This window comes from Camelina sativa, chromosome 2, assembly GCF_030686135.1.
Source record: "Camelina sativa cultivar CO46 ecotype springtype chromosome 2, ASM3068613v1".
Taxonomy (NCBI): Eukaryota; Viridiplantae; Streptophyta; class Magnoliopsida; order Brassicales; family Brassicaceae; genus Camelina; species Camelina sativa.
In genome coordinates this window covers 13,263,028-13,275,510 of record NC_141881.1, presented here as the reverse complement: position 1 = coordinate 13,275,510, position 12,483 = coordinate 13,263,028, and the positions used below count along the sequence as shown (strand labels likewise).

The following is a 12,483-nucleotide window of genomic DNA, read 5'->3' as shown; positions in this document are numbered from 1 at the left end:
AGAACCAATCAGCTTTCGTCCCAAGTCGAGCTATCACGGATAATGTCCTTATCACTCATGAGGCCCTCTACTACCTAAAAACATCAGCTGCACAAAAAAGAGTTTATATGGCTGTTAAAACAGACATGAGTAAAGTCTATGACAGGCTGGAATGGAATTTTATAGAGGAAGTGCTAACAAGAATGGAATTTCATACCCAATGGATAATCTGGACTATGCAGTGTAATCTATTTACGACTCTCTCCATTTTTAAAGAAAATGAAATACGTAGCCTATTAAAAAAGTAACAAATTTTACTGGTTACTCAAGCTAAGATGGTTTATATATGGACGATGGTCTTCGAACTTTCCATTAGCCTTTCCTGCACTGGCTATACAATTAGGTCAAACTTGCAATTGCATAGATGTCATGTTATACGAAACCTTTTGTGTTTAATGTTGTTTAACGAAGATTTAGATTCATATTTTAATTTAAATCTATCTATACTATTAAATGGGGAGTACACTTAGGGATAAAAATAAATAAATAAAATATAAATTCCATACAATGCCCCTATTATAAAGGGTGTATCCAAACATACATTTAGAGCCAAACACTAAAATTAATATCTAATATTATTCTGATTATGGATAATCAATTCAAATTAAGATTAACAGGATAAATAATTCGATTTTATATTTTTGCAAATATTAAGTTTTTTCCTCCTATAATTAACTCATTTGTTTCCTTTTATTTAGATATTATATTTATAATAATATTTATTTTTTGTAATATGCCTTCGTAGCCAATCATATTAAATCAAAATCTTCCCCAAATATCTAATATGTCTTTTGTAGTTCGAATTCTGTTAACTTGCTGCTAATCACTTACAAAAAAAAATCAAAATAAAAACTTAATTTTTTTTTAACACAAATGACAAAATAAAAACTTAAATTATCATTTTCCGTAAATTATATTTATTTATCACATTCGTTAAAATATTCTTAATATAACAACCATGAATTTCAGATTTGTTAGTTTCCTAAACTCAAAATAGACATCTTCAAAAAATATTCAAATTTTTAAATCTTCCCAAATATAAATGAACTAGAATATTCAAACAATAATATGCTAACTATAATATTTAATTTATAGTATTCGATATATTTGGAAAATTCTAAGGATTGTGGAAGAAGACACTTTACTTTTCTATAAATTCATTTTTGTGTGTTTATTTTTCATTCTTATGCTAGACGTTGAATTCTTACGGTGATGAGTTTTCTTATTTGATCGTATTTTGATATATTTTTTGTTAACAAAAAAAAACTTCAATTTCCATCAACGGTGAGTTTCGGATTGTTTATTTACTAAAATTGTTTGTTTTAAATATCTTGATATAGAATCTAACTAATGTTCTTTGTAATCGCTAGGGTTAGTAAGAAATCACTAATCCGTATAGCTGTTCTTTAACTTAGTGTTGATATTGTCGCTGTCAAGGACATGTTCATCACTAATGTTCTCAATAGAGCGTCATTCTCTATCATCCTTTGTCTGCCAATAAGGCTTCTTTGAGTTTCATCCTATAAGGCTTTTTTAGTTGCTTGCTGTTTTACCTGTTCCGATCATTTTTTTTTGTTTTAATGCTGTTTTGATGCATTAATTACTTGGCTTTATTTAGTTATTGTTAGTATGATTGTCTCCGGTTTAATAATTTTAGTTGATTATTCAGTATGTTTTGATTGTTACAGGCCTAAATGTTCAAGTACAATTTTCTTCACCATCAATAGAAACACAAGGACATCTTAACAAATAGTACTCAATTGGTATCTTATGGTTGTGAATCTTAACAAAAAAAAAGTATATTTTGGTATAAATATAATTACAGAAATTAAAATATTAAATAAAATATTCCTAACAAGTTCTAAAAAAACAATAGTGCAGTTTTTGAGGCAATATTTAAACTAATTTCCTTATCCAAGCAATGAATCACATGCTTATTACGGGTTTTAGCGGGTAAACTAATGCAGGTTGTGGATCTTGCAGACAAGTTCAGATGGATGTGGGGTGAATCGGCTGATCCGTTTGACATATGTAGTCTACACAAAAAATTGAAAAAAAAAACAAACAAACATAACAAGCTTGAGAAAATGTGAGTGTTTGCGCTTAAATGTACGGTGCATCAAAACCAAATGACAAATTTAACTATATTTTGTTTTATACAATAAAACACAAAATACATAACATTGACAAATATAACATCTTATAAAAAAATATATATATATACCGCCTGTGTACTGTTAGATCATATTTCTATATATCATATTATTCATATTAAATAAATAATTATTTGTATATTTTATTATATCTTAAAATTATTCATTGTAATATAAATTATGGTTTAACTATAAGGTTAACAACCAATTTTGATAGCGGTGAATTAACGGTTATAGTTAATATAATTATAACTATATATTACGCTTAACAGTCCGGTTATGATTTGAATACGGTTACAGTTTAGTTTTGATCATGCGTAGGACAAAATTACTTTTCCTCATTGTCTTTTTACGTAGTTATCTTTTTACTGATAATAATAATAATAAAAAATATCATTCATTTGTGTCTATTCTGAATTGAAAGTAAACCAAATATCATTGAAATTATGTATGTTATACTAAATAAATATTTAACAAACATTATTTGCACGTATGTGTACAGTCCGAATCTATTTTTAATAATAAAATATCTATATATTTTAAAATCCTAATTTTCAGTATTTCATATATCATTTCCTAATATATAGGACTACCGTATATCAATAGTTTTTTTAATTTCAAAATTAACATATTATCAAATTTTAGAGATTTTTAAAAATATCTAAACAAGAAATTTGATTTAAATTCCGAAAGCGAACAAAAATCACGGTTAAATATTCCCAAATTAAAATTTACAATCTCAAACAAAACTATTATTAAAATCACGGTTATGAGATGGAAAACATTGATATATATGTGATGAGATGGATTTATGTCCCGAAATAGACATACTACTTTCTCTTACTATTTTTTTAGACTTATTTGTCTTTGCTCATAACAAGACAAATCCGATCATTTTGTGTCTAAACCAATTAAAATCAAATCGAATACTAAATTGGTATGAGGTTCGATTATGAATTTTAATAACATTCCTAAAAATTGGTTTACAAAAATAATCTATATATATTTAATATATTGCAAACCTGATTACAAACTTAATTTTGAAATTAATCCCGCACATATGTGCGGGTCCGAACCTAGTTATAGTTATTATTGCGTTCCTCATATTTTATTCCATTTCTTAGATTCGTCTTGGGCCTCAAGGTTTAGATATGGCTCTGAGTAGACTTATTTTATAAGATCTAATCCTAATCGAATATAATTGAGCAGCCCAACACATGTTTTCACTTTGTTTTAAGGAAAACAAAATAAACATAAATAACGACGGTTGCATGATTGAAGAAAACTAACCTGAATATCCAAAAACATCAAAGAATCATGTATTCAAATGACGATCATAACAATGTTCAATTCATAGAAGAAAATACAAAGAAAAATAAATGAAAAGCTGTGATTAATTGGAAAAAGCCGAAACGTAAGCAATAGAAGAAACTAATACGGCAACGATGGTGAGTGCAGGAACTGAGACGATGCTTGTGCCAGAAGTGGGTGACGGTGCAGTCATTGACGGTGTCTCATCCGAAGATGGCGAAGTTGCCGGTGACTTGGCTGCAGATGGGGAAGTCTTGGGTGTTCCAGCCGATGGGGAAACTGAATCCATAATAACATTCATAATTATATATCTTTTTAAGTAACATACGAAAGTATTTATTAGTAAAAATAGAAAGGAGTAACACAAATGCAATGCGAGTAACACAATAACAATTACGGTATATCGAAATTCTTATTGGATAAGAATACAATACGGTAAAAGCTTTATAAAAAAGGTTGAGATTATGATTTTTTTTTTCTTTTTTTCTTGTCAAAAGATATTTTATTAATTGATATGAAAACCAATTCAGAACCAAAAAACAAAAACAAAAAAGTAATGATTTATGGGTATGTGTACGTGTATAGAGTTTGTTTATATATAGGTTTTGCCGAAAAAGGTTGATAACTATAAACTAACAAAAGAAATCTTTATTAAAAACATTAAAACAACTCTAAATAAAACACATACGTATGTGAGTTGAATTCTCACATACGCATACATTTTTTAAAAAAACAAAAAATTAAAAAATTAAAAACTACACTAACATTTTAAACGCCTTCTTATTCATCAAAAAGAGAAAATGAAAGAACACAAAAACTTCAGTTTTAGTTACCAATGTAATGTGTTTTTTGATCGAGTGAAAGCGAAAATTGAACAATTAAAGAAAATCTAATAATGAAATTAGCTACTGCCAAAAAGAAAATACATGTATATATATATTTTATATTTAATACTATACTATTTCAATATTTTTAAATCAAGCTCCAAGGGAAACAAACACAAAATCCCTCAATATTAATTACTCACATAATCGGTTTATCTAATTGAGGCAAAAACAAAATTAAAATTAAGAAAACATGAAAATAATAAAGTCAACACGTACCAGGAGATGCACCTGGTGTCGTACCGCTTGGAGTCATCATACCTGCAAAAAAAATAAAATAATAATAATAACACGTTAAAAACCTAAAAATATAACACAAGAAAAATAGAAAAAAAAAAGAAGAAGAAGAAACTAGCTTAGCATTTGAGACAAACTAAAATAATTTTTTTTTCTGAAAAAAAAAACTAACCGCAATGGGGAGGAGAAATGGAGAGTTTGCAAGTCTTAGGAGTGGCAAGAGCTCTTGTGTTATTCAATTCGATTCCCATATTATTGGCACTCACCAAACCGGAACAAATGCACTGTGGGTTAAATTTCAAAACAGTCTCTATCCCATCACAACAGGATTTCTCTGGCATAGTCTCGTTTGATCCGATGCTAAGGTAAGTGAGACAATCCATCATGTTTAATATCACCGAAGAACAATCAGCGCCTGATGGTCCTGGTGCTGGAGCTCCAACGGGGGACTTTTCCGGATGTGGTTTGTTACGTGCATGGATCGGTGTAACGAGTGATGATGATGATAGTAATAGTAAAACGATGGAAAGAAGAAGAGATTGCTTCATTATTGCTAGTTTTTGTTTTCTTTCTTTGAAGAGCGTATTGAGTTTATTTTGGTAGCTTTAATTTTTTTTGCTTGAGATAATATATTGAAGAATGGGGATTTTATATATGGAAGTGAAGCTCGGAAAAGAAAGGATAAGAATTATTTTCAAAGAAGAAAACGAAAAAAAAGATAAGGATTGTGTTGTTTGTTTTTTGAATTTGAAGTCCGATTCTTGTTCCTTAAATCTTGGAGTCTTGACATTATTGTTGAATAGAGGTTATTATTAGTTTATTATCATCGATTTGATTGTTTTGTGTTAGTTAAGTTACTCCGTTTTTGACTATCCGTTTTTTTGTAAAGCGTTAGTTAATTATCATACTATTTTAAAATAAAAAAATTTGACTTCTCCTATTAATTTGAATATTTATATAACGGAAAGTGCTAGTAGGATGCCTTTTTACAAAGAAAAGGATAGTTGCAATTTTGATTTTTATCTTTCTGTTATAAATTCTTTTACATATATTAATCTTGAATTTTTCTATAGTTTAAACCGAAACGGTTATAAATAGATTGTGTATTTTAACAATTTTCCTTCTAACCAATTTTTTTTTTTATATATTGTTAACACAATAGTTGCAGGTTTTCTGAAAATAATACCCTAATGCATTAGACATTTAGACTGAAATCAAAATAGCTTTTAAACATAGCACGGGTTGAAATTTCTTTTATTTATATTACAATTTTAGAATAAAATATAATTTATATGATTGTTTTTAAAAGTATTTTTGGATTATGCAATAAAACCATATGCTAAATATGATGGTTTGAAAAAAACACCTATTTTATAAGTTTTATATTGTTAATTTTTTGGTTTTATGTATGAGAAATGGTTATGTTTGTTGTTTGTGTTATTTTAATTTATGAACATGTTTGGTGAAAGTTTTTTAATATGACCCGTGCTTAGTTAAAATTTTATTTTTAACTGCATAATAAGATCTGAAAATCATGATTAAGTGTGATATATTGCCAACATTTTATTCTTTTTTACGTATAACAGTATATTTTTATGTCTAATAATATATATTTTGTAACAATACATGAAATATTAAAGACTTTTATTTTAGAAATTTTATAAATCATTGGAATATTCTCTTTAATAAGATTCTTTGGAATATTTTTACGTGTATTCATATAGCCCACAATTGACTAACTAATCTATAACTTTTTTTTTTTGTAACCAACCTATATTTAATCTATAACCTATTTTGTAACCAACTTATAAAAATTATATAGTCTACAAAAAAAAGTTGTGTACTTCCGTTTTATTATAGAGGGGATAGTTTTACAACAACTGAAAGAAGAAAAAAAATACTTGATAAAGAACCATATAAATGTTAGAGCTTCTCCAGTGGGGGCTTCTTACACGAAAAATAGTTAGGTTCACCCCTAGGGGTGAATGCTTGTATTCACCTCCTTTTATTACAACCAATCAGAATGTTTTATCTAATATTTCATTTAAAAATAAATCAAAATTAAATTAAAAAGCAACACAAATTAAGAAAACAAATTCTGTATACTTTTAATTAAGGAAAGTTAAATATTGAATAGGTTTAGATTTTACAATTAAACGAGATTATATATCGGTTTGGGTTTATAAATGAGAATTAAGATTTAGATTTTACAATTAGAACGAAATTATATGTCGGTTAGGGTTTACAAATGAGATGATTAATGTTTAGATTTTAAAATTAAAACAAAATTATAAGTCGGTTTGGGTTTACAAATGATGTGGTTAGGGTTTAGATTTTACAATTAGAACGAAATTATATATCAGTTGGTTTATAAAAAAATGGTTTGAGATTTTTATTTTACAATTATGTATACAAATTTTGTTTACTTATTTTATAAGGAGGTGAATGAAAAGGTTCACTCCAAGAGGTGAACCCAAGTATTATCCCTTCTTACACCATTTTTTATATTATAAGGACAATTCATGGGTTCACCCCTAGGGGTAAACCTCTCTTATTCACCTCCTCTTAATTAAGGAAACAAATTATAATTAAAGAAACGAAATCTGTATATAATTCAATTTTAATTATAAACATTATATTATAGTTTTTAATTATAACATCTAAATCCAAGTTACATTTTTATAAACCCAAACCGACATATAGTTTTGTTTAATTGTAAAATCTAAACCCTAACTACTCTTTTATAAACCCAAACCGACATATAATTTTCTTTAATTGTAAAATCTAAACCCTAACCACTATTTTATAAACCCAAACCGACATATAAATTTCTTTGATTGTAAAATGTACACCTAAACCCTAACCACTCTTTTGTAAACCCAAACCGACATATAATTTCGTTTAACTATAAAATCTAAACCCTGAACCTTAACCACTCTTCTATAAACCCAAACCGACATATAATTTTGTTTAATTATAAAATCTAAACCCTAAACCCTAACCACTTTTTTATGACCCAAACCGACATATAATTTTGTTTAATTATAAAATCTAAACCCTAACTACTATTTTGTAAACCCAAACCGACATATAATTTTGTTTAATTGTAAAATCTATACCCTAATCACTATTTTGTAAATCCAAACCGACATATAATTTTGTTAATTGTAAAAACTACACTCTAATCATTCCTTTATAAACCAAACTTAACATAATTTCCTTATTAAAAAATATACAGAATTTGTTTCCTAATTTTTTTTGTCTTTTTATTTTAATTTTGATTTATTTTATAAATATGATATGATATGATGTTTTGTTGTATTTTGATTGGTTAATTAAGAGAGGATGAATAAAAGAGGTTTGAACCCAAAATTTTTTCTAATTATAATAATAAAAAACTAGAAAAGGGTGAAGTGACCTTAGTGCAATGGCCACAGGTAAGTCCATCACACCCGGGATCATATCCCGCTCCCTACGAATGTAGAGATTAGGCTAATGGATAGGTCTGTTGTGGCCCAGTGGTTGACAAAAAAAAAAAAACTAGAAAGGGAAGGAGGAAAGAAGAGAATCTTTGATTATTTAATCAATCTAGAAAACGTTGCTTGTCATTTGTCATTATGTTACTAGGTATTTTTTTTATTGTCATTATGTAACTAGGTATTTTTTATTATTATTTAAAATTTAAATAAATAAAGAATATAATCCCCTTTTTAATAAAAGGGAAGTACACAATATAGTTTTTATAGACTTTCTATTTTTAATAAATGATTACAAATGGTTAAAAATAGGTTATAGATAGGTTATAGATTAATTTATATATTAATCGGTTACACCTAAATATTGGGTGCAACCTTAATTGGGGATATTCCAAATTGATAATTGATATATTAATTGTAACAAATAAAATCATGGATATTCCAAACTGTATTTTCGGAAGGTTTTAGTCCTATATCAAGTTGTACCAAAGATCTTTAAACACAATATTACAAATTTACTTTCCACATATTTTATTGATAAACCACAACGTTCAATAAAAATTAGGACCTGTGCTAGAGCACGGATTGAATTTTTTATATTTATATTATAATTTTAAGACTTACATACTCTAGCACGGGTTAAATTTTTATATACTCTAGCACGAAAGCTGCTGGACACACTCTAGCACGGATTAAAAATTTTATATATTCTAGCACGGATTAAAATTAACAATATAAGACTCACATAATAGATTTACATTCCATAAGTGATATTTACCATAAAAATTGTTTGCATGAATTGCATCCAAATAATATTATAAACAATTACATATATAATATTTTAAAAATAATGAAATCCATTTCAATCCGTGCTGTAGTACGAGTCCAAATCTAGTTAAATGAATATATGGAAGAATTCACATCCTCTCCCACCGTTGTAGAAGCTTTTATAGTCCCCAACCTGCAAAAAGGATCATGTAAATACCTACACTCAGTTCCTATAACTTCTATTGACCAGATCAATAAAACTAACAACGACTAAGTCTCAAACTAACAAATAACAAGCTTGTTAGTTTTCATACGACTCCAACAAATCTCTCCCTTACACTAGACATGTTACACTAACATCCAGTTTTCATTCCATGCACTCCAGAAAAGTAGAGATTCCAGTTGAGTTTTTTAGTAATTTAATAATTACTATTTTAAAGTTATATATATATTATTAATAATAAATAGATGAATAAGGGTAAATTTTTTTAAAAATCTTGTTACGAGAACATGAATGTGTAAATAATATTGTTAACTTTTTTATATTAAAATATGCATTTTTATTAGTATGTATATAATATGTCCAGCTGAAGACTTTGAAAATGAAACTTCTAAAAAATAAATAAGGATGCTTAACTATTATATAGAGTATATATTTAATAGAATCTTTGAATAATGCCTATTGGGTATCTCTTTTTTTAAAAGTATTGTTATTCTATCTATTTTCAATTTTATCTTTTCTAACTTCGTGATTCACAAACACAGTTGGAAAAATGTCTATTTCCTCTTTTATCTCTTGTTGTCGCTGAATTTCCTCTTTTATTTCTCGTTGTCGCTGAATTTTTTCTTTTATTCAAATAATATTTTTTATCTGCTGCTGGTGCTTGTTTTTTTTGTTGTTGGTAGAGATGAATTAAGATATAAATTGTTGGCGTAATAATATTTTTTTTATTAAAATCCTTATGTACTAATATTATAACACTGGTTATAAATAGATTTTGTAGTCATTTAATGTTTTTCTATTATTACAGTGCCAAATTAGTTCAAATATGTTTATTGAGAGTGATATTTAGTGGAGGTTATTGGTTTGAGATTTGAATAAATCAGTTTTAAAGACTTTAAATGTTATGTAGAATCAATTGTTATTAGATCAAGATTTTGTTAAATTCTGTTAAAGTTTATTTGTTATTTGTTTATGATTTGTAAAAAGTCATTTAAAATCTTAACAAATTTGAGTTATTGGATTCAGTCTTTTATAAAGTTTATAAATTTTTTGTGTTATTCACTTAAACAAAAGAATCTAGGATTGTTAATGAATCCAATTATTATGTTATTGATTCATGAGTTTCTATTATTTCTTCAGAAAATAAAGTCATGGAAAGTATCACAAAAGTACAGAGATTGTTTAGAAAACTTTACAAGATTTTAGAAAACTAAATAACAAAACTATAGAATACTCTCTCTAAGAATCTTTAAAAATCTTTCACTTATTATTTTTGATGATTTTGTTGTAGTTTTCAAATTTTATTTATAAATTAAAATCCAAATTGTTTGAGAGGTGAGACCGAAGAAAACAAAAAGAAAAGAAGAAATAAAAATAGAATTTGCGTTTTTGTAGCGAAGTGGGAGCAAGATTTTTTGCCACAATTATCGTCTTTTAATTCGTTGATAAAAGAGAAAAAGAGAGAAACCAACCGGGAACTGATTATGAGAATGAGTATTTTATTGTGGTCATTTTAGTTAAGAAATTATATATTACTAATAAATAGAGATATAATGGAAAAATTAGAAGAAATATTTCTTTACTTTTTTTTTCCTTCTAATGACTTTATTAAGGACCAAAGTTAAGATCTGTGTTTACAGCAGAGTATAAAAAGGATGGACAAATGTGATACAAGGCATATGGTTGATAGCTTGTAATCGCCGATTTTACTAAAGTATCAGCACAAGATATTTGTTCTCGTCGTTGGAAAGAGAATTGGATATCATCAAATCTTGTGCACCAATGCACGATCGTATCCATATAGTGTCGTAATCGTGGGGTGGATGCCTTCCTGTTGATGAGTCTTATAATGTCGATGTTGTCACCTTCAAACTCGACTCTTCTATAACCTAAAGCCCATGATGATTGTAGTGCCCACACGAGTGCTGTGCATTCTGCTTCTTCTATTGTGACTCGTTCTTGAAATTTTCCCATTCCTGCTTCAAGAAATACATTTGTGGAGTTTTAGAGTGAAACGACCCGACCCGTTTTTTTTTTTAATAAATAATAAATATAATATAATAAATAAACTACAACTAGTGGTCCCATACCCACTAGCCACCTAAACACAATCACAATCAACAGCAGAATACAATATCAATATCCAATAAATATAAATAACCAATATTCATAACATAACCAATATCCAAATAACCAATCATCAGAAAACGTGGAACCAGCAACCTAGCAATGTTTCTAATGACTCAACTCTAGCAACCTAGCAATGCCAGACAACATCCAATCGAGTCCCTAGAACATCCTCCTCTTCATTGCCTTGATTCCACGACCACACTTTGCCTTTACCTGCACTACAAACACAAATTGAGATGCATGAGTATTTTATAAATACTCAGTGAGGCAATCCTCCCATCTACTGGGCTATACACACAAGAAACAATGATTCCAATGTTCCAAACAATCAACAAACAAAGCATACAAAAAAGGAAAACGAACATCAACTTGCTGGAAGGGAGGTGTCGACCGACACCAACCAAGTGTCGATCGACACTGGCTCTTGGTGTCCATCGACACTCCCTCTGCATCTGCGATCCGCTCGAAGCTGAGAGTCGAATCTCGCTCCCAAACTCCACCAAATCGTCCAATACTCAAAACCCAAGCCTCATACATCCGTAGGAACCTGTAGCAACCAATCCCAGCAAGAAAAACACACAAACAAGCAACAAACAAGCAAGAACAAGCAAATCAAAGGCTTAGATTAGCCATGGTCATGCACTCACCTCTTTGCAGGAGGTTTCTGACCAACAATGGACGAATCTACACTCCCAGCAAGCTTCCTACACGTTCCTAACCTTGAATCCTCACTCCCACAGCAAGATCTCTCCCACAAAGCTCTGAAATCTCACAAACTCTCTCTAGAACCTCAAGAACAAACTCTCTCTTTGCTTTTCTCTCAAAGCGGCGAGACAACACCAAAAACACGACCCTAGGTCGTTTTCTTCCTTTTAAGACTCGGTTCAATGGTTTCCTTAAACCAAACTGGTCCAAATCGACGATTAAAGCAATCTAGTCGAACCAGAAAACAATGGTGTCGACCGACACCACCTTGGTGTCGATCGACACCCATCCAAAAAAACCAATTTTTGGTTCGCGGATGTTACACAAAGAATCCATCCCAATCCTGAGTCCCTGTTACCTTCATGATGGGAAGCATCGAAGTTGCATTTCACCCATCTTTGAGCTGGTGGTTTCCATTTTCCATGCCGTGAAGGTAAATGTTGGCTCCCCTGATATTGTTCTAGCTTCTCTGTTGTAGTGTTTAACCATTCTTCTGTATCAGTGAAAGCGTGTGTTCTTGTAACATTCGGATCAATCTGTTTCCGGTTGAACACCAT

General features: G+C 29.0%; 2 protein-coding genes across 3 annotated transcripts; both read right to left on the bottom strand.

Annotated features, from left to right (window-relative positions):
• Positions 1-3,487: 3,487 nt before the first annotated feature.
• LOC104720148 (non-specific lipid transfer protein GPI-anchored 4-like) lies at positions 3,488-5,380 on the bottom strand. Of its 2 annotated transcripts, none has more exons than XM_010438109.2 (3): positions 4,797-5,380; positions 4,607-4,648; positions 3,488-3,782 (listed from the first exon to the last, which is right to left on the bottom strand). In XM_010438109.2, the coding sequence occupies exons 1-3, from the start codon at positions 5,170-5,172 to the stop codon at positions 3,586-3,588; spliced, it is 615 nt and encodes a 204-aa protein (XP_010436411.1). In that variant the 5' UTR covers positions 5,173-5,380; the 3' UTR covers positions 3,488-3,585. The 2 variants fall into 2 exon arrangements, with proteins under 2 accessions (XP_010436411.1, XP_087338840.1); XM_087482714.1 differs by having other exon boundaries at positions 4,619-4,648; positions 4,797-5,259.
• A 5,319-nt stretch (positions 5,381-10,699) lies between these two features.
• Positions 10,700-12,483, bottom strand: LOC147948543 (uncharacterized). Its single transcript, XM_087467505.1, has 2 exons — positions 12,252-12,483; positions 10,700-11,070 (listed from the first exon to the last, which is right to left on the bottom strand). Exons 1-2 carry the CDS (start codon positions 12,481-12,483, stop codon positions 10,700-10,702), a joined length of 603 nt encoding a protein of 200 aa, XP_087323631.1.